Raw genomic sequence first — 23,194 nt, forward strand, 5'->3', positions numbered from 1 at the left:
ATCCTCTGAAGCATTAATACCATGCACATGCTGCTCTTTGCTGATAGGCATTTTATTGGGCCCCTTTCTTAGTTACTTCTGCCAATATCATGGGAAACTCTTTAATCATTGTGGTGTTTTCATTTGCTGGCTTGACCCTCACTTTAATGTTGAGTAAATTCAAATTGGCTTTGAAACTTTGAAACCTTTCATGGCTCTTAATGAAATTTTGTAAGCCACATGTTCACCATGCTTCACCTTTAAGTTCTCAAACAACCCCTAGTCAACTTCTAAATTAACATTAGACTTCTGAGCATCCCATGTTGATGCTGATACTTGTGAATTTCTCAGCAGGTGGTGATATTGGTATTTTGGGTGGGACAATCCTTTATTGAGTGGGACTGGTTGATCTACTGCAGGATTTAGACTTACTGAATACTACCACAAAAATGCCATTACTATTCTCTATGGAGACAACTGAAATGCCTACACATATTCCCAAACTCCTTTTAAAACTACTGTGTGGTGCTGAGACACTTTTATATCTCTATAATTCCATTCACATTAACAGACATTGAGTGCTGACTGTATGTAAAACACTGTAGGGGTCCCTAGAGATACAGAGAGGAAACAGACACAGTCCCTTTTCCTTCTTTTCTCCTTAATTATAGTCCATACTTTAGGTGCAGTGGTCTTCACCTGTTATGTGTGGCAGTCCTTGAAGATTGAGCAAGATTTGATCCCATTCTCATATGCAATGGTTGTCATTTTCTTAGCACTTTTACTTAAAAATTGTCTTTACTTGTATTCTTGTCATAGTCATATGCTTCTTTTCACTAATTTTTCCAATGCTATCACTGCTTTTGCAAATGCTGTGCATAATAGAGTTAAAAGTTGTGTGTAGAAGACCTTACAAACTAAGCTAAGGCAGCACACACATTAGTAGACCAAGACCAGTGTGATGGTTGAAACTAAAATGCGTTGTGCTGGAAGCCAGTGCAGTTGCTGGAATTTATTTAGGAACTTACCTCAAAAGTAATTATCAGAGTTTGAAAACTGAAGTCCAAAAGTATAGGAGGCCTGTAGTGTTACCCAAAGCAGACCATGGTAGCAATGCTAATGGGGGTTCTTACTGCCACCTGTTGTATCTAAAGGACCTGTCAGGTCTACCGGGGGGTGACTTATATTCAAGAATTCTTTCTTCAAGAATAGAAAACTAAGAAGTCCTAATTTCTAATGAAGGCAATCAAAATGTCATCCCTAGGACTGACTTTTAGCATACTAAAGTTTGCATGAGAAACTCTGACCTTATTAAAAGGTACTATTACTTCATTCAAGCTTTAATTTAAAGGGGACAATAGTAGTCAATGGCAGCTGGCACTATTGGCTCAATAAGCAAAGCAAATAATAGATTATTTTTCAACAGGTTTGGTTTATACCAGGAAATATATGCAACTTCTTTGCTAAGGGCAGAGGCAGCTGTGAGATAAATCTATTTAATTAGGACTTACCTCATAATTAGGAAATGAGTTAATGAAAATAAGCAAGTAAAAATTATTATGCATCTGCTTTTTGCTTTTTATTTACTTAGACTCTTAAAACTTTAAAACTTTTATAATTGCCAAGAATTTTCAAAGATAATATCTGGAGGATGATGGGAAAGCAGTGTGAGTTGCTCATATACTTTCTAGATATTGTAGTCATAATAAATACTAGTTTTAAGCATAGGCACAATCTTGGTAAAATCACCTGTAATTTAGATGCCAACATCCTTGTACATAGATCACCACTAGCTGGGCAGCCATGTGACTTTCCCAGTAATATTTGAGTTGCTCATACGGAAACCAATAGCCCCTTGTGGCAGATATTGTTCTTTGTCCCCTTGTATCGAATCTCTCCTTTTTCCTTTCTCTCTTTTGAGAACAGCGTATCTGGAATCCTAAAGAATAAAGGATATTCACTTATATTCAGTGAGAAATTTATTTTCTTTCTATATATAAGTTTTTCCCAGAATTTTTCGAAACAAACCTGGAATGTCAGGGTAAGCTTTGGAAAAAAAAAAGGGTCAGTATAGAACCATGGAATTTTGGAACTTTTGTTTTCTCACTGAGAAAAGATGTCACATTTACATTTTCTCCTCCAGGGACTTAATTCCATTCACATTAACAGACACTGAGTGCTGACTGTGTGTAAAATACTGTAGGAGTCCCTAGAGATACAGAGAGGAAACAGACACAGTCCCTGCCCTCAAGGAGCTCACAATATACTAGAGAAGACAGCACAAATACACAAACAAATGCACTAGACGATAGGATGCATATAATATTAGAGATACAAGTGAAGTTATATGGGAGCATAGAGCTGGGAGAGAGGACTTCCATAGGGACAGGGAAGGAAGAAGTATCTCAGGAAGACTTTTTAGAAGAGATTGCATTTGAGCTACATATGAAGCATTGGTGGAAGAAAGATGTGAAGCCATGGAGGTCAGGTTTCTAAAGCAATGGGATCGAATGTTAGGGGAGTTTAGAAAGCACAGGTAATTTTTCTGGAGCATGAAGTAGGTGAGAAGAAGTGGTGAGATATAACTCTGCAAAGATAGTTTGGGGTCACAAAGTAAGAGGCCTTGAATGCTATACTATGGACTATTAATTTATTTTATATTGCTAGGGAAAGAGTAAAGGATTTTGAACAATGCAATTAAAAATCTACTGTATGCTCTAAAATAGTGACTCAAACTTTAGCTTGTATCAGAATCTCCTGGAAGGCTTATTAAAATAGAGATTAATGGGCTCCACTCTTAATTTTTGATTCAGTAGGTTTCGAATGGGGCCCTTGATTTTGCATTTCTAACAAGTTCTCAGGTGCCGCTAATGCGGCCAGTCTGGAGATGCCTCAGTGAGAAACTCACACTGGGAGATGTGTGAGGGCCGAGTTGCAGGTGGGAGAATCCAGAGGCAGGTGGATCAAATAACATTTGATCTAGGGGAGAGGACCAACTTATTGGAGAGTAAGGTGGCATAAACACATGTTTCTGTAGAGGTAAATGGACAAGACTTCAGGACTATCTGGATGTTGGAGACCTGAGGCAAAGAGAGAGAATAACATTCATCTAATAGGAACGATAAAAAGCATGGTAATTCTGTTATCTGAGACTGAGAAGGTAGAAAGAGGAGAAGGCTTGAGTGTGGGGAAATTATCCTGAGTTAAGTATAGGAAGGCTGTGTTTGAGGTACCAAAGAAATATTCATAGGGAGAGGCTCACCAGATGTAACTTATGGGTCTGCAGTTTAAGAGAAAGATCAGGACTAAAGTCACAAATTTGGGAGCTACAGGCATGAAACTAACAGTTGAAATGGCCAAAGTTGGGATGGAATATAGAGCTATAGGAGGTGATTGCTGAGGACAAAGCCCCAGGAGGAAGGAAAGGAGACAAAGAATAAAGAGACAAGTAGGTAGTTGGATAACCAGGAGAGCAAAATATCCTGGAAGGTATGGGCTTAAACATGAAAGGGATGGTTAGCTGTTGTAACTGATGAGAGAATGACAGGTAGAGACGCAGAGAAGGGCTACTGGCAAGTCTCCAGTGACCTTTGGGAGATAAGTTTGGGAGAACTAGGGTATACTCAGATGGAAAAGGATAGAAAAGTCAGTGGAAGGTGAGAAGTGGATGCAGAATGAATGGATTAATGATTGGAGAAACCGAGGTGAGAGAGTTAAGGGAGAGATGAAGTAGGATCTTGATGGGGAAGTAGGGCCAGAGGAAGTTGATTTTTGTGTCCAAGAGATTTGAGTAAAGTAATAGATGAGATTAAAGAGGAGTGGGGAGGAAAAGTGTTGAGATGGAGAGGGAGAAAGGAAGGTGCAGAGGGAGGTTGGGTGTAAGAAGTAAGATTCTAGTAAGGTTGAGAAGGGATTGATTGAAGGACTAAAAACACAGAGGTGGAAAGGAGGCAAATCAATGTCTTCTCCTTACAAAGAAGAGTGAAGAGATGGGGAGAGGCTGTGGATGAGAGACTAGGAGCAGAGGTTGAGAACGGTCACCTACTTAGGAGTAGGTGCAAGAATGTACAAACTTTCAGTCCTCCTGCCCTCACTCTTGACTTTGTAATGGTGTACTCCTCCATGTGACTATAGCAGTCACTCCTTCTCAGGCCACACCCATGGCCTCAGGTCCCATCTGCAGCCTCCTAGTCCCAGGGTAGAGTCTGGCACGGAAGCCACAGTTATTCTGGGAGATACAATTTCATTCTCATATCCTGATGAGTGGCCTTTAGTGTAAACACAGATTTTCAACTTTTACTTTTTTTCTCCAAGAGCACAACTGGTAATTTTTTTTTTTTTTGAGACAGGGTCTCACTCTGTTGCCCAGGCTGGAGTGCAGTGGCACGATCTCTGCTCAGTGCAACCTCTGCCTCCCAGGTTCAAGTGATTCTCCTGCCTCAGCCTCCCGAGTAGCTGGGATTACAGGCACGTGCTACCATGCCTAGCTAATTTTTGCATTTTTAGCAGATATGAGGTTTCACCATGTCAGGTTGGTCTCGAACTCCTGACCTCAGGTGATGCACCTGCCTCAGCCTTCTGAAGTGCTAGGATTACAGGAATGAGTCACCATGCCCAGCCGCAACTGTTAATTTAATGAGTAATATTCTCCAAGGAAGTTCTTCGGATAATATATTCTGTCATTTGATCACTGCACCTCATTAAGCTTCTTAAAAAGTTTTCCAAATTTGACATGTACTCCCACCTTAGCCCTGCTACAGTGAAAGTGTATATGGGAGGCTTAGCTGGGATAGATTTTAGAATTGGAGGAGACCCAATGTGTCTATCAGGTAATATCGCAACACACTGACCAAAGTAGATTTAGATGATTTCTTATTTGCTTTATGTTTTATATTCATAGTAAAAGACAGAAAACTGCCAGTGCATTTATTCCAGGTATTTCCATTTTAGAAAACGAGGAAGTGTATTTAATCAAGAACTAAAAAGGACAAGCCAGCTGTACTATTTTTACCTGAAAGGAATAGGCTATGTAGTCACAGTGCTACAGTAAACGACTTTAGCTCAGGTCTGCAAGCAGTAGATGACAGCACATCACTTTCTTTGAATTCTTTATGTAGTCATGCAATTCCCACTGGAATATGTATGCAGATAGAGCCATAATCTCAGATTTAATGCCATAGAGGGCATTATCAGGTATTTAATTTATAAGTAATAAGAAATTCTGCAAATAAAGATATTTTTGGCATTCTTTAATTGCAGGGTAACTGAAATGACTAGGAAAAACCAAGCCCATAAAAAGTATTTACTATTTCACCTTATTATTACTTCTACAAAATTTATGTTTTTGTATGATAATGTTTATTTGAAATTATGTATCACAGATAAGACCAGAGGTAGAAAACAGCACGCCGAATAACAATCCTCAAACAAAACAGAACAAAACAAACAAACAAACAAACAAGAAAACAAGACCACACATACTTACAAACTCTCCTGAACCAAGTATGTCCAAGAATTAATAAGTTGCACCCCTTACCCCCATCCACTCATGAGGCTCTGGTAAAAGTCGTGCCTTTTAGCTTTTGACAGTCTAAGCATGCTCTCGGCATCTAATGAGCTTTTTAAAAGCCAGCTTAAAATCTTCATTAAAACTCGTATAGAGCAGAGGGTTGATCAGAGAATTGACATAACCGAGCCACGTCAGAAAATCGGCCACTTCCGAGGACACGGTGTAGATGCTCAGACCCACAATCAACTCTTTGATGAAAAATGGCAGCCAGGACAAAATGAATGCGCCCAGAATCAACCCCAGGATGCGCGCTGCCTTCCGTTCCCTGGTGCTAGAAATCTGCTGGCGTTCTCCTGGGTGATCTAGATCATTGTCGAAGGGTGGGATCCTGATGGAGGCATGGAACTTTTCAAACTCTGTGGTAGGGTCTGAAGTGGAGAAGTCAGACACACAGAAAGTCTGTGTAAGTTTACAATTTGCAAAAGAATTCTGGCTATCTGTGCTTCTGTTGCTTAAGTGCCGACTCGATCCCCTTTTCTGGTAAAGGCTCTTGGCCGCGTGGTAAATCCGGTAATAGAGAATCAGTATTAAAGTCAAGGGGATATAAAACGCACCCAGCGTGGAGTAAATGGTGTAGATCACATGGTCGTGCTGGATGGTGCACTGGCTAGGGGGAGGGCTTAGGCGGCGGTGGCTCCTCCAGAACAGAGGGGGCATGGAGATGAAAATGGAGATGGTCCAGACGGTGAGGATCATCAGCGCCGCCCTCTTGGCCGTCCTCTTCCTGGCGTATTCAATAGCATTGGTGATGGCCCAGTACCTGTCCAGGGCAATGACACAGAGGTGGAGGATGGAGCAGGTGCAGCAGGTCATGTCCACACTCAGCCACACCTCACAGAGGAAGTATCCAAGCTTCCAGCGGTCCATGACAATGTATATGATGCTCAGGGGCATGACGAGCACGGCTACCAGGAGGTCCGTCACGGCCAGAGAACAGATTAGGTAGTTGGCAGGCTGGTGGAGCTTCTTGGTGGTGCAGATAGCCATGATCACCGCCAAGTTCAGCAACGTGGTGAGGGTGGTGATGACCACCAGAGTCATGCAAATGAGCATCTTTTCAGTGATGGTCTTGGGCCTCACAGCCATGCCGGCTTCTGTGGTACAGTTTGTGATGTTCATGTTTTCCCTGTTTCAGTTTACACTGTGGAGAAGCTGTTGGTTATTTTTCTTTGGCTGAAAACTACGTAGCCTCGAAGGTTTCTCACTTGTAAGGAGGCTGTAATTTGTTCAGCTATGTGGTCTCTTGTGTTCCATTTTCTGTTGGTAAAGGGAAGGGCCACAGCATTTCTTCTGAGTGAAGGTTCCTGGAAAATATTATGCTATTGGTTAATGAATGAGAAAGCCCCACTTTTCCTGGAAAACATGAAAATAGTTTGATATTTATACATTCTTTATAAATTTTAATTTTCTCTTTCCTGTGGAACTTGAGCTCATCTTTACATTGTTCCTCAAAGGATACTTTTTCACTTCGGGGAAGTTTTCAAACTGTTTTTTTATTTTTAAATTATATTTTAAGTTCTGGGGTACATGTGCAGAACGTGCAGGTTTGTTACATAGGTATACACGTGCCATGGTGGTTTGCTGCATCCATCAACCAATCATCTATATTAGGTATTTCTCCTAATGCCATCCCTCCCCTAGCCCTTCACCCCTCAAAAGGCCCTGGTGTGTGATGTTCCCCTCCCTGTGTCCCTGTGTTCTCTTTGTTCAACTCCCACTTATAAGTGAGAACACACGGTGTTTGGTCTTCTGTTCCTGTGTTAGTTTGTTGAGAATGATGGTTTCCAGCTTCATCCATGTCCCTGCAAAGGACATGAACTCATCCTTTTTTATGACTGTGTAGTATTCCATGGTGTATATGTGCCACATTTTCTTTATCCAGTCTATCATTGATGGGCATTTGGGTTGGTTCCAAGTCTTTGCTATTATAAACAGTGCTGGAGTAAACATATGTGTGCATGTGTGTTTATAGTAGAATGACTTATAATCCTTTGGGTACATACCCAGTAATGGGAATGCTGGGTCAAATGGTATTTCCGGTTCTAGATCACCTGAGGAATCACCACACTGTCTTCCACAACGGTTGAACTAATTTACATTCCCACCAACAGTGTGAAAGGATTCCTATTTCTCCACATCCTCTCCAGTGTCTGTTGTTTCCTGACTTTTTTTTTTTTTTTTAATTATACTTTAAGTTCTAGGGTACATGTGCACAACGTGCAGGTGTATTACATATGTGTACATGTGCCGCGTTGGTTTGCTGCACCCATTAACTTGTCATTTATGTTAGGTATTTCTCTAAATGCTATCCCTCCGCCATACCCCCACCCCACGACAGGCCCCAGTGTGTGATGTTCCCTGCCCTGTGTCCAAGTGTTCTCATTGTTCAATTCCCACCTATGAGTGAGAACATGCAGTGTTTGGTTTTTCTGTCCTTGCGATAGTTTGCTCAGAATGATAACTTTTTAATGATTGCCATTCTGACTGGCCTGAGATGGTATCTCATTGTGGTTTTGATTTACATTTCTCTAATGACAGTGATGATGAACTTTTTTTCATATGTTTGTTGGCTGCATAAATGTTTTCTTTTGAGAAGTGTCTGTTCATATCCTTTGCCTGCTTTTTGATGGGGTTGTTTTTTTCTTGTAAATTTGTTCAAACCGTTTTTGACAAAAACATCACAAAATTTTAAATGTACTTTGCCACCCCAATTAATTTCTTATTATATTTATTCTTTTATACATGTTCATATGTAAAAAGGCTTTTTTTTTGCATTTGAAATATGTATTCATATTATGTAACATTAAAAATTCTGGGATCATTACATTAAAGAAAAAATTATATTGCTTATAAGAAGCAGCTTTCAAATTAGATTTTAAACTTTCACAGTAAATAGGCTGGGTGTGGTGGCTCACACCTGTAATCCCAGCACTTTGGGAGTTTGAGGTGGGCAGATCACCTGAGGTCAGGAGTTTGAGACTAGCCTGGCCAACATGGCGAAACCTCATCTTTACTAAAAGTACAAAAATTACCTAGGTGTGTGGTGGCACACACTTGTAGTCCCAGCTACTTGAGAGATTGAGGCATGAGAATCGCTTGAACCTGGGAGACGGAGGTTTCAGTGAGCCAACATTGTGCAACTGTACTCTAGCTGGGTGACAAAGTGAGACTGTCTCAAAAACAAAAACAAAAACAAAACTTTCACAGTAAATATTAAACTCCAAAGGTATGTAAGTGTCACAGTGGGATTACACAACTTTGTCTAATTATTTCTAACATTTTATGCATCATACTGTTCTATTTTTTTTTGGAGAAAAGCATATAACATTACATTGATATTTGTGGAAAATTATTCTCTGAGTAATACAATAAATCAACTGTGAAACAGCATCATCACCAAACTAAAGATGTCTATATTAAAAAAAGTATTTTGTTTCACTTGACATTTGTGGCTGTCCTTCCCTTCCCTTCCCTTCCCTTCCTTTCCCTTCCCTTCCTTTCCCTTCCTTTCCCTTCCCTTCCCTCCCTCCCTCTCTTCCTTCCTTCCTTCCTTCCTTCCTTCCTTCCTTCCTTCCTTCCTTCCTTCCTTCCTTCCTTCCTTCCTTCCTTCCTTCCCTCCTTCCTTGCCTCCCTCCCTCCCTCTTTCCTGCCCCCTGCCCTTCTTCTTCTCCCTCCTTCTCCTCCTCCTTCTTCTTCCTCTTCTTTTCTTCTTCTTCTCCTTCTCCTCCTTCTCCCTTCTTCTTTCTTCTTCGTGCTCTTCTCTCTATCTCCTCTTCTTTCCCGTCCCCTCCCCTCCTTTCTCCTCTCCTCTCCTCTCCTCTCTTTCCCTCCTCCTCCTCCTCCTTCTTCCTCTCCTCTCCTCTCCTCTCCTCTCCTCTCCTCTCCTCTCCTCTCCTCTTCTCTTCTCTTCTCTTCTCTTCTCTTCTCTTCTCTTCTCTTCTCTTCTCTTCTCTTCTCTTCTCTTCTCTTCTCCTCTCCTCTCCTCTCCTCTCCTCTCCTCTCCTCTCCTCTCCTCTCCTCTCCTCTCCTCTGCTCTCCTCTCCTCTCCTCTCTCATTCTCTCCAAGATAGCTGTGATTAAGCTGGTCAGTCAATGAGCTAGTGTCATTTTTATAGAAATATAAAATCAAATACAAATGTATATTCATGAGAGCACAGCAATCAAAATTACATGGAAATATTCACAGTTAATGACTGCTGGATAGAAGGCTTATCAAATTCTATGATTTGACTCCACGGGATTTGGTCCAGGAAGACTTCAAGGAAATGTTAGCAGTTTTAAGAAGAGATATAGATTGATGTGCATAAGATTTAACAGACAGTGATTTCAGCAAGGAATGGAGGCAGGAGCAGGTGAGGCACATGTGTAAGAGGGTGTGAATGTTGGAGGGAGTCTTTGGGTGGTTTGGAGATAGGTGGCAGGAATAAAAACCTCCAGCCTGTGGATGAGATCTAGCCCTAGTTTTAATTTCTTCTGCTTATAGAGCAAAAACCAAGAAGGGGGAGAGATAGGTGACATTTAGCCTTCAGATATAGAAAATAAAAGAAAACAAGAAGTTCACTGAAGACCACAAATGTGTCAATTGTTTTCAAGACAGTTTGTATCTTTCTGTAATTAAATGACAATCTTTTAGCCTGTTTCCATTATGCACTCACAGCATTTCTATGACTATACCTACTATTCAATGACTCTTGTGTTTCTCTAGTTCTTCCATGGGGCTAGTTCTATGAACAACCCCCTCTCTTTTGTAGACTGAATATTTTCTTCTCTGCTGGTACCTTTCCCTCCTTTTTACAAACAGTTTAAACTTGCATTTGTATCTGAGATAGACTGTAAAATGGAAAGATTGTGGGCTTTGGAATTAGACAGACCTGGGTTCAGATTCCAGCGGTGCCATCTACTAGCTGCTTGGACCGACCTCTCTCCGTTGTTCCCTGTGTTGCATGGTCAAAGTTTCTTCACGTTGACCTCTTTCTCTCTAATTGAATGAAAAAAGTTGTGTTTTTTTTTTGTGCATGTACTAATCCTTGGTTATGTTTTCCTTGGGTTCTAGAGATTTATTGGGTAGAATGGTTCTCAATAAAAAGGCTTTTCCATTCTGGTTGTAAGATTGAGAGTATAGAGAGTAGCATTGATAAGGAAAACTTTAGAAATTTCGATTTATAGTAGAGGTAATTAGGAAATGTAGTGATTTTGAAAGCATGCAGTTTAAAAACATCAGAAATAATTCAGCTTTATAGATCTTTTAAATCTGCTCAGTTTATCTGAGCTCCCATAACTCCTAACTGTCATCTCTCTGGTGACATTTTCTTCCTTATTTTGTGACTATTTTTTTATTCTCCCCAACAGACTATACATTTCTAGTGGGTGGGATGTATGCCTGATTCACATTTTGGACTACTTCTAGTTAAATTAGTAAAAATATTACAGGTTGAGAGCTACTTTCTTAGCTCTTAACATGACTTCCTGGTTTATTTTGTGCCTAAGCCTTTCACAGTAAGAGTTAAATTTTGTATCCCTATGTTGTCAGTCAGGCTGAAGGTGGGGGTTTCAAGAAAGAATGGGAGAAGATAAGATAGACAATAAATAAGAAAGGTTATTTCAAGTGCTTTGCTGAAATGGGGAGTAGAGAAATAATAGCTATGGAGAAGAATGTGGAGTGAATTTTTTTTTTTTTTGGAGATAGATCGTCTTTTTTAACTAGGCTATTTACAGTTTTCTTTGCTACTACACTCAGTATCCTTTATATTGGGACAGAGAGCATTTTTGGAGTGAGTGAAATGTAAAAGAGGAAGAAGAAAAGCAGTAGTGGGGGAGGCTGATGAAAGTGGTCAATGGGGCCTGGAGGCATCAAAGAAGTAGAGTTCCTTGAGCAATTTTAGGGATCATGTGGGGGCAGTGAAGACGTCAAAGATAATAGTCATACTCAGGAAATGATTCAACCTCAATTGTGTTGAGTTTCTTTAACTTCTCAGGAAAATAACATGTGGTTTTCTAACCACTACCAATTCCTTAGTGTTTTTCTAACCGCTACCTTAACCACTACCAACTCCATAGTATGATTTCTAAGTAGAACAGAGCTGGTTAAATAGCACCTGGGAATCTGTTAAGCCTCTTCAGCTTTTCACATAGTGTGGGAGGAGGGACTATAATAACACTCAACTCAAAATACATTCTGCAGAACAAAGCCAAATACTAATATCAACATACCAGACTTTTATCAGTCCACCAGAATGGAAAGTTAACTGCAATAATCAGAGGTAAAAATGGATACGTCCTGTGAGGAGTTGATGGAGGACCTTTTTGGGGAATTTGTAACTTTAAATTTCCACTTTATTGTGACATAAAAAATATCATGAAGTCCAAGGCCATATTTAAATGGCTTTTCATAAAAATTACAAATAAGAGAGAATTACTCTAAACCAAACTGGTTAGTGTACGCTGCTCCTCATTTCCTGGGATACTCTGGAGCCTCTGCTATACCATCCCAGTGAAGGTCAGAGCACTAGGGAGAGGAGGTTACAGGGATGATAGATGTTAAGGCCGACTTTGTCATACTATTCTTCAAGGGTTTGTCCTTTGCAGCAGTTGAAGAGGGACAAGAATCTCTTCCTCATCCGGGAAGAGTTTCCAAAGCACCTAAGCATTATCAAGAAGGAGGAGTCAGCTGGCACCTGCTCATCTTAAAAATTCTCTTAAAGAGGGTTTTATATTTTGGATCTGGTTCCTCCAATAGAAAACTGACATGCACTTCATAAGTCCTGATTTACTTTAAACTAAAAAGTGTGCCTGAGTCAGCGGTTTTGGAGAGGAAGTTTGGAGTGGTGACTACCCACATGGACTCTGAATGCTGACTCTGCCACCTGTCAGCTGCGGTGTAATCCTAAGCATGTTCTTTAACCTTAGCCTGCTTCAATTTCCTCCTCTTTAAATCAGGAGTAATGACATCTTTCTCTAAGATTACGGTAATGTGAAGATCAAATGTGTTAATACACGTAGAAACTGAGAACAACGCTTAATACATAGTAAGTGCTATGTAAGTGTTAGAGGTCATTTGTTATATGAATTTCCTCAGTGTTTTCTGCATTGGGTAATGGAGGCAAATTTCATCCCACAAACTCTGATGTGTAATAAAAGCCTATTAAACATAAGTCAACTTAATTTCATTCTTTCTTTCTTTTTTCTTTCCAACTTTTACTTTAGGTTTTGAGGGTACAAGTGCAGATTTGTTCCATGGGTAAACTGCGTGTCACAGGGTTTGGTGTACAGATTATTTCACCACCTAGGTAATAAGCACAGTACACAAAAGGTCGTTTTTCAATCCTCACCCTCCACTCACCCTCTACCCTCATGTAGGCCTTGGTGTCTATTGCTCCCTTCTTTGTGTTCATGTGTTATTCAATATTTAGCTCCCAGTTATAAGCGAGAACATGTGTCAACTTAATTGCTGCCTCTAAGCTTCTCACTTCTCATGCTTGAGACTTTCTCTAATCCCAACCACATCCCCAAGTCTCTGGAGGATTATGCAGGGCCAAGGCATTGAGGTTTGATTGGGGAGAGAGGTTTCAGGTGTCACTTGCACAGAGAAAGTCCCTGGTAATATATTTACTGTCCCCTACTCCTACAGTTCTTTCAGATCCAGACTGCTTCCCTAACATTCTTAGGAAATGTCCCAGTGTCAGGAACCCCATGCCTAGGCCCTAAGTCCCTAGCCACACCATGCATTTATCCCTTTTAAAAATATTATAGACTCTCCAAGGGACTTTCAGAACTTCTGGCCCGAGTCTTAGACTCCCAGGATCTTTTCTGTTCCTCCATTTTTCAGGGGATAGGTATGTAGACCATGGGAGAAATTCCTTTCTTCCTTCCACTTTTTTTTTCCCTAACCCTTTCAGCCACCTTCTAAAAGCTCTCTTTTCCTTTTTTGCTTATTTACAAACCTTTTATTAATAGATCTCCTATGGGCTTGGCTTTGAGAACATAAATAGGGATTACTGTCTGATACTTCTGCTTTCTGAAATATCTGTGAGGTAAGGAAGCGTAAACCAGGCCACATGCTTGACTGAGGGAGAGAAAAAATAGAAAATAGCATCCAGCCATACATGTAACATTGCTTGTGGACATACTCCTCTTTCCTGGCATTTTTTGGGTTATCTGAAATATGAGACAAATAGCCTTACCACAAAGTTTTGCTAAGACTTTGAATTATCGGAAAATATTATATAACATCTCAACCATTAAAAGTTTAACATGCTTGTGGACCCGGAGCATTCCCGATCAACTCATTTACTTTGCATGCAATCATCATCATTTAGAGAATATTTTCCAGAACTGTTTTGAAGGACCCCAGGGTATACTTGCCTTTCTCTATTTAGTTCCCAGTATTTTCCCAACCTGTATAAGTCCTGACTTCTGTCCCTTCCTAGACACTTCCAGATAACACTTCCCTTTGATAAGCCATTCCCTCCTGCTACAAGGTTTCTGTTTTGCACATGGCCTCTAAACCCAGCCGGGAAAACTGCCCTCAATTCTGTCAGTGTAGCCACCCTCTCTCCTAGCAGCATTTCCTGGCTCCACGTGATGTTCTGGGTTGCAATTGCTCTGCCTCTTGCCTACCAAAAATTCAGAGGTCATACAATAGCTATTGCAAATGGCATTGAAGCTGTCTAAAGTCAATGTATTAAAAGTTTAAGCATCTTAGACCAATAACTACTTTAAAGAAACCACAGAGAATCAAGAAACTAACACTACCTTATGATTAGGCAATCATTGGAATCCAAACTGTAAAAAAATTCATGGGTTAAATCACCCAATTTCTTCAAAAATAAATTGCAGACAAGGAAGGCGATGAGAAGTGTGGCATATAGACTAAAAGGGACTTAAAAGACACATAAAAATAAAAGCAAGCAAACCAAAACTATCAGTATCAGGGATATGTATTTGAGTGATGTAACTTTCAAGGAAGCTTAAACATAAGGAGGATGGTTATTTTTACAGGGGAGAAACATGATTGTGATTGAGACATAGCTTCTGTGTTCAGCTAAGTTACATTTCTTGATCTGGGTAGTGGTTTGCAGGGGTGATTATCTTATAATAATTTAATAAACTGTACATTTATTTTAATTTAAGAGGTTTAAAAAGATGCTCTTAAATGTAAATAATAATTCAGCCTGGAATTCTGTTTCATGCGTTAATCAGCAAGCTGCATTTCATACTCTAAAATCAGTGCCTGTGAACTTAATTATGAAGGACCTCTTGTCTCCAGGAAGAGTCAACACTCACCTTTCCCCACAGAGAATGGCTGCTTTTGGACATTGATGTATGTGGCATGCTCAGTTCATTTTTAATTTCACCAATTTAGCTAATCTATTGGTTTTCAATAACTGTTAATTCACCATAAATATTCTTTCATCTCTTCTTTGGTTGTTCTCATTTTGCCCAAATTACTTCCAATCATTTAAAGAAGTCTTCAATATGTACCAATTTCTTCTTTTTTATTATTTCAGGAATGGCACCTTGCCCTCACATTAGTAATTTTATCTTTCTGTTTGTTAAATTTACTTTCTCAGCCTTTGGAAATACTTTTCTTTGCCTCTCCAGGGAAAAGGAAGGGTGGATGATCTGTTTCCCAATTAGATCTTCAGTAGAAGCAGTGGGAAGAGGTAGAGGAGATCCTGCAGTGTGGGATTCTTTATTCTCTTTTTCTTTTTTTATTTATTTAAATTGTGATTGGAATATGACATGTGATTATTACAAGGTTATTATATTCATAAACAAGAACACATTACCATTTTATAAACTCAAAACAGTGCATAGAGTTTTAGGAGATGTTTATATACTCTGGATACAAGTCTTTTGTTGTCACAATGTTTTGCGAACATTTCTTCCATTCTGTGGTTTGCCTTTTGTTGCCTTTTGACAAGCAGAATAGTTTAATTTTTTTTTTGAGACAGAGTCTCACTCTTTCACACAGACTGGAGTGTAGTGGCATGATCTTGGCTCACTGCAACCTCTGCCTTCTGGTGTCAAGCTATCCTCCTGCCTCAGCCTCCCAAGCAGTTGGGACCACAGACATGTGCCACTACTTTGGTTAATTTTTGTATTTATTGTAGAGACAGGATTTCACTGTGTTGCCCAGGATGGTTTTGAACTCTTGAGCTCAAGCGATCCACCACCTCGGCCTCCTACAGTGAGGGGATAGCAGGTGTGAGCCACCACACCCGGCCAGAAGAGTTTAATTTTTAAAAATGTTTAAATTTTTTGTGGGTATATAGTAGGTGTATATATTTAGGGGGTACATGAGATATTTTGATGCAGGCATACAAAAAGTAATCATCACATCAAGGTAACTGGGGTATCTAATATCTCAGCATTTATTCTTTCTTTGTGTTACAAAAAGTCCAATTATACTCTTCTAGTAATTTTAAAATGTAGAATAAATTATTGTTGACTATAGTCACCCTGTTGTGATATCAGCTGCAAGATCTTATTTTTTTCTATCTGACTATATTTTTGTACCCATTAACCATCCCCATTCTCTCCATCCCCTGCCTCTGGTACCCTTCCCAGCCTCTGGTAACCATCGTTCTACTCTCTATCCCCATGAATTCATTGTTTTAAATTTTAGCTCCTACAAGTAAGTGAAACCCTGTGAAGTTTGTCTTTCTGTGCCTGGTTTATTTCACTTAACATAATGATCTCCAGTTCCATTCATGTTGTTGAAAATGACAGGACCTCATTCTTTTTTATGGTTGAACATTACTTGATTGTACATATGTATCACATTTTCTTTTCTTTTTAATTTTTGTTTTTATTTTAAGTTCCAGGGTACATGTGCAGGATGTGCAGGTTTGTTACAAAGGTAAACGTGTACCCTGGTGATTTGCTGCACCTATCAACCCATCACCTAGTTATTAAGCCCCACTTGCATTAGCTATTTTTTCTAATGCTCTCCCTGCCTCCTTCCACCCCCACCCGCAGGCCTGAGTGTGTGTTGTTACCCTCCCTGTGTCCACGTGTTCTATTGTTCAGCTACCACTTATAAGTGAGAGCATGTGGTATTTGGTTTTCTGTTCCTGGGTTCATTTGCTGAGGATAATGGCTTCCAGCTCCATCCATGTCCCTGCAAAGGACATGATCTCATTCCCTTTTTATGGCTGCAGAGTATTCCATGGTTACATGTACCACATTTTCTTTACCCAGTGTATCATTGATGGGGATTTGGGTTGATTTCATGTTTTTGCTGTTGTGAATAGTGCTGCGGTGAACATACACATGCATGTATCTTTATAATAGGATAATTTATATTCCTTTGGGTATATACCCAGTAATGGGATTGCTGGGTCAAATGGTATTTCTGGTTCTAGATCTCTGAGGAATTGCCACACTGTATTCCACATGTTAAAGTAATTTACATTCCCACTAACAGTGTAAAAGCATTCCTATTTCTCCACATCCTTGCCAGCATCTGTTGTTTCTTGACTTTTTAATAATCACTGTTCTGACTGGTGTGAGATGGTATCTCTTTGGTACCACATTTTCCTTATCCATTCATTTGTTGATGAACACTTAGATTGCTTCCAAATCTTAGCTATAATTGTGCTGCAATAAACATGGGAGTGCAGATGTCTCTTCAATATATTGATTTTCTTTCCTTCGAGTATATACTTAGCAGAGGGATTGCTGAATCATACTGAGGAAACTCTGAACTGTTCTCCATAGTGTTGTAGTAACTTACATTCCCACCAACAGTGTACAAGGATTCTGTTTTCTCCAATTCTTCACCAGCAGTTGTTATTGCCTATCTTTTGGATAAATGCCATTTTAACTTGGGTAAGATGATATCTCATTGTAGTTTTGATTTGCACTTATCTGATGATCAGTGATGTTGAAGACATTTTCATACACTATTTGTATATCTTCTTTTGAGAAATGTATATTCAAATCTTTTGCCTATTTTAAAATCAGATTATTAGATTTTTTCCCCATAGAGTTGTTGGAACGCCTTATATATTCTGGTTATCATTACCTTGTCAGATGGGTAGTTTGCAAATATTTTCACCCATTCTGTGGGTTATCTCTTCACTTTATTGTTTCCTTTGCTGTGAAGAAGCTTTTTAATGTGACATGGTCCCATTTGTTCACTTTTGGTTGCCTGTGCTTTTGGAGTATTTCTCAAGAAATCTTTGTCCAGACCAATGTCTTGGAGAGTTTCCCCAATGTTTTCTTGTCGTAGTTTCATAGTTTGAGGTCTTAGATTTAAGTCTTTAATCCATTTTGATTTGACTTTTGTATATGGTGATACATAGGGGTCTATTTCATTCTTCTGCATATGGATATCCAGTTTTCCCAGCAGCATTTATTGAAGAGATTGTTCTTTCTTCAATGTAAGTTCTTGGCACCCTTGTCAAAAATGAGTTCATGGTAGATGTACGGATTTATTTCTGGGTTCTCTATTTTGTTTCATTGGTCTATGTGTCTGTTTTTATGACAGTACTATGCTGTTTTGGTTACTATAGTTCTGTAGTATAACTTGAAGTCAAGTAATGTTACTCATCCAGTTTTGTTCTTATTGCTCAGAATGCTTTGACTACTCTAGGTCTTTTGTAGTTCCATATAAATTTTAAGATTTTTTTTTCCATTTCTGTGCAGAATGTCATTGGTATTTTGATAGGGATTGCCTTATAGCTGTAGATTGCTTTGGGTAGCATGGACATTTTAACAATATTGATTCTTCCAATCCATAAACATGGAATATCTTTTCACTTTTTTGTATCCTCTTCAATGTCTTGCATCATGTTTTATAGTTTTCACTATAGAGATCTTTTATTTCTTTGGTTAAGTTTATTCCTAGGTATTTTATTTTATTTGTAGCAGTTGTTAATATAATTACTTTCTTAATTTCTTTTTCTGATTGTTCACTGATGGCATATAGAAATGCTACTGATCTTTATATGTTGATTTTGTATCCTTGACTTGACTGTATTTGTTTATCAGTTCTAATAGTTTTTTTTGGTGGAGTCTTCAGGTTATTCCAAACGTAAGATCATATTATCCATAAACAAGGATAATTTGACTTCTTTTCTAATTTGAGTGCCCTTTCTTTCTTTCATCTGCTTGCTCTAGCTAGGACTTCCAGTACTATACTGAATAACAGTAGTGAAAGTGGGCATCCTTGTTGGGTTCCAGATCATAGAGGAAAGGCTTTCAGTTTTTCCCTATTCATTATGATACTAGCTGTGGGTCTGTCATGTGGCTTTTATTGTGTTGAGGTATGTACCTCTATACCCATTTTTTTGAGGTTTATCAATCATGAAGGGATGTTGAATTTTATCAAATGCTTTTCAGCATCAACTGAAGTGACCATATGGTTTTTGTCCTTTATTCTGTTGACACAATGTACCACATTCATTGATTTGCATATGTTGAGCCATTCTAGCATCCCAGGGATAAATCCCACTTAGTCATAATGAGTGATCTTTATTGTGTTCTTGAATGTGGCTTGCTGGTAGTTTGTTGAGGATTTTTCCATCAACGTTCATTAGGGATATTGGTCTGTAGTCTTCTTTTTTTGATATCTTTGTCTGGTTTTCATATTAAGGTAATACTGGCTTCATAGAATACATTTGGAAGTATTTCCTCCTCCTCTATATTTTGGTATAGTTTGACTAGAATTGGTATTAGTTCTTCTTTCAGTGTTTGGTAAAATTGAGCAGCGAAGCCATCACGTCCTGGATTTTCCTTTGCTGGGAGAACTTTTTATTACAGCTTTGATCTCATTACTTGTTGTTAGTCTGATCAAATTTTGGATTTATGCTTGGTTCAATCTTGGTAGGTTGTATGTGGCCGGGGATTTATCTATTTCTTCTAGGTTTTCCAGTTTATTGACATATAGTTGCACACAGTAGCCTCTAATGATCTTTTGAATTTCTCTGATATCAGTTGCAATGTCTCCTCGTTTCATCTCTGATATTATTTGAATCTTCTCTCCCTTTTCTTAGTTTGACTAATAGTTTGTCTATTTTGTTTATGTTTTTAAAAAACAACTTTTTATTTCTTTGATTTTTTTGTATTTTTTGTTTCAATTTAACTTATTTCTGCTCTGATCTTTATTACTTCCTTTTTTTATAATAATTTTGAAATTGGTTTGCTTTTGCTTTTCTAGTTGTATAAGATACATTGTTAGGTTGTTTATTTCAGGTTTTTCTACTTTTTTCTTGTAAGCACTTATTGCTGTAAGTTTTTGCTGTATCCCATAGGTCTTGATATGTTGTGTTTCTATTTTCATTCGCTTCAAGAAAGTTTTCGATTTCCTTCTTTTTTTCTTTTTCTTTTCTTTTCTTTTTTTTTTTGTTTTTTATTGAGATGGAGTCTCACTCTATTCCCCAGGCTGGAGTGCAATGGTGCAATCTTGGTGCACTGCAAATCCTGCATCCCAGGTTCAAGCAATTCTCCTGCCTCAGCCTCCCAAGTAGCTGGGGCTACAGGTGTGTGCCACCATGCCTGGCTAATTTTTTTATTTTTAAGTAGAGATGGAGTTTTGCCATGTTGGCCAGTCTGGTCTCGAACTCCTGACCTCGGGTGATCCGCCAGCCCTGGCCTCCTAAAGTGCTGGAATTACAGGCTTGAGCCACTGTGCCTGGCCCTCAGTTTCCTTCTTAGTCTCCGACCCAATAGTCTCTGACCCAATAGTCTCATAGATAGTTCTTTTTTGATAAACGTAAAAATTGATCCTTCTGGTCTTAAAGCTTGAAACTTGTATTTGTTTTTTATCTGAGTTCCTTCCTCAGGAAATGACCTTCAGGCCTCTCACAAAAAGTATTAAAGAACTGAAACTCACCAGATCACTACATCCAGACAATGAGAGGCCAGATGCTTCATTTGTCACGATTGCTTCCTTGCTGCTGTCTAGTTCCTGCTTTCTTACACATTGTTACATTTCTTCCCTGCTATATAAACCCCTAGTTTTAGTCAGTCAGAGATATGGATTTGAGACTGAGCTCCCATCTCTTTGGCTGCAGCACCTAGTTAAAATCTTCTTCCTTGGCAATACTCATAGTCTAAGTGACTGGCTTTTTGTGTGGCAAGCTGCAGGACCTAGACAGAAGTCCTGGTGTTTCAGTAACAAAGTGTGTTTCTTGTAGGCACCAGATTGTTGGGTCTTGTTTTTTAAATCCATTCACCTACTCTAGGTCTTTTGAGTAGAGAGTTTAGTCCATTTACATTTAGTGTTATTATCCATAAGTAAGGACTTACTCTTGCCATTTTTTGATTTGTTTCTGGTTGTTTTCTGGTCTTCTTTTCCTTCCTTCTTTTCTTTCTGTCTTCCTTTTGGCAAATGTGATTTCCTCTGGTGGTATGTTTTAATTTTATGTGTTTTCTTGTTTGTGTTTTTGTTATATATTTTTTTGATTTATGGTTACCATGAGGCTGGCAAATAATCCCTTATAGCCCATTACTTTAAACTGATGACAACTTAATACTAATTTCCTAAATAATAAGCTAACAAGCAAAGAGAAAACTAATAAAAATGCTACATGTAAACTTTATCCCCCACTTTTAAACTTTTTGTTGTTTCTATTTACAGCTTATTATACTGTCTTGGAAAGTTATTATTTTTGATAGATTTATCTCTTAATCTTTCTACTCAAGATATGAATAGTTTACACACCACAATTATAGTGTTATAATATTGTGTTTGTTTGTGTACTTACTATTTCCAGTGAGTTTTGTACATTCAGATGATTTATTATTGCTCATTAATGTCCCCCTTTCAGATTGAAGAACTTCCTTTATATTTCTTGTAGGACAGGTCTGGTGTTGATGAAATCTCTCAGCTATTGTTTGTCTGAGAAAGTCTTTATTTCTATTTCATGTTTGAAGGATATTTTTGCATGATATACTCTTTTAGGATAAAAGTTGTTTTCCTTCAAGCATGTTACATATGTCATGCCACTCTCTCCTGGCCTGTAAAGTTTCCACTGAAAAGTCTGCTGCTGGAGATAATTGGAGCTCTATTGTCTGTTGTTTCTTTTCTCTTTCTACTTTTAGAATCCTTTTTAAAATCTTTATCCTTTGGGAGTTTGATTATTAAATGCTTTGAGGTGGTCTTATTTGGGTTAAATCTGCTTGGTGTTTAATCGTCTTCTTGTACTTGAATATTGATATCTCTCTCTAGGTTTTGGAAGTTCTTTGTAAAAATAATTTTATATTACAATTGTTTTATCTTTTTGCTTAATTGACCCCCTTTTCAGCAGTCATTGATATGGGAATAAATAGAGGTCAAGATCCCATAACTGGCAAACCCAAGTTGGTTGGAGATGTGGAATTTTAAGGAGTCAGGAAAAAAGCCAGTTACTGGTTGTTTTCTGGTAGTTCTTTGTAAAAATAATTTTATATTACAATTGTTTTATCTTTTTGCTTAATTGACCCCCTTTTCAGCAGTCATTGATATGGGAATAAATAGAGGTCAAGATCCCATAACTGGCAAACCCAAGTTGGTTGGAGATGTGGAATTTTAAGGAGTCAGGAAAAAAGCCAGTTACATCACTCCAGTTCCTGGGGTTGTTGGTCCCATGACAATGGGAATGCTAATGGAAAATACCATTATTGCTGCAAAAAAGTGCTGAGGCTTGATGAGTGGGAAGTGCTGAAGTTTAAAGAGCTTGAAATAGCCACAAATTAGCTGTTGTGTCTTCTGTGTCATGAACAGCACCCCAACCCAGCTCAAGAAGCAAGGTAGGCCAGTAGAAATGATATATTTTTAAAATTTATTCTACTGAAATGGTTTAAAATGATGCTTTGTATTTATGGAAAGCTTAATGGCAGGTGTTTGCATAAATAGCAGCACCTCACCAGAGAGCATTCCAGTATTATGCAGGGTCATGTAATCTAGCTAAGTGCGGCTGTTAACCTAGTGATTAACATGGGAGATGCTGTCACATTGAGGATGGATGCTGAACTTTCTCAAGCTACCTCGGGTAAAAATTTGCCTTTTCTAGGATTGCATTTCCCAAGTGCTATTCCAATAAGAGTTGATACTCATTTTAGGTCCCAAACCTTTTGGGTTCAACTGATCAAACCAAAGAAAAACCATTGGTAGAGAAAATCAGGAAAAAGGTGAAAAGGAAAAGATGGTGGTAATTGAGTAGGAAAAAATTACTCTAATAGTTTTTTCTAAGGTGCTTTTTGTGGCTTAGTCACATGGGAAAATGTTTAGGATTGTTCCTTGCTATTAGTCCTCATTTTATGTATGTTAGCCCTCAATGAGGTCTCCCCATTTTATTTAGGATTGAAAGGCTTATTTTATAAATTATTCAGGTGTATTGTCATATTTGACTTTTTCTATATACTTTAACCTAATTTTTAAATTTTTTGTATTGTTAGAGGGTAACTGTATAGTTTATTTGGTATATCTTAAAACCTATTTTTGAAAAACAAAACAAAAAACCCCAAAACTGGCCTGGCACAGTGGCTCATGCCTATAATACCAGCACTTTGGGAGGATGAGGTGGGCAGATCACTTGAAGCCAGGAATTGGAGGCTAGTCTGGCTAACATGGCGAATCCCGGTTTCTACTTAAAAATAAAAAAATTAGCCTGACGTCGTTGCCTGTGCCTGTAGTCCCAGCTACTCGGGAGGCTGAGG

At 38.7% G+C, this 23,194-nt stretch overlaps 1 protein-coding gene across 3 annotated transcripts in view; it reads right to left on the minus strand.

The window, feature by feature from the left end:
- Nucleotides 1–1,943: 1,943 nt before the first annotated feature.
- HTR1E (5-hydroxytryptamine receptor 1E) overlaps nt 1,944–23,194 on the minus strand; it is an 89,016-nt gene continuing 67,765 nt past the window's right edge. For 2 of the 3 annotated variants that reach the window (XM_005552413.5, XM_045391210.3), the window contains exon 2: nt 1,944–6,852. In XM_005552413.5, coding sequence (XP_005552470.1) covers nt 5,570–6,667 — 1,098 coding nt within the window. In that variant the 5' untranslated portion in view covers nt 6,668–6,852 and the 3' untranslated portion in view covers nt 1,944–5,569. Of the gene's footprint in view, nt 6,853–10,419; nt 10,527–23,194 lie in introns of all 3 variants that reach the window. The other variant, XM_005552414.5, reaches the window with a different exon arrangement.

This window comes from Macaca fascicularis, chromosome 4, assembly GCF_037993035.2.
Source record: "Macaca fascicularis isolate 582-1 chromosome 4, T2T-MFA8v1.1".
Taxonomy (NCBI): Eukaryota; Metazoa; Chordata; class Mammalia; order Primates; family Cercopithecidae; genus Macaca; species Macaca fascicularis.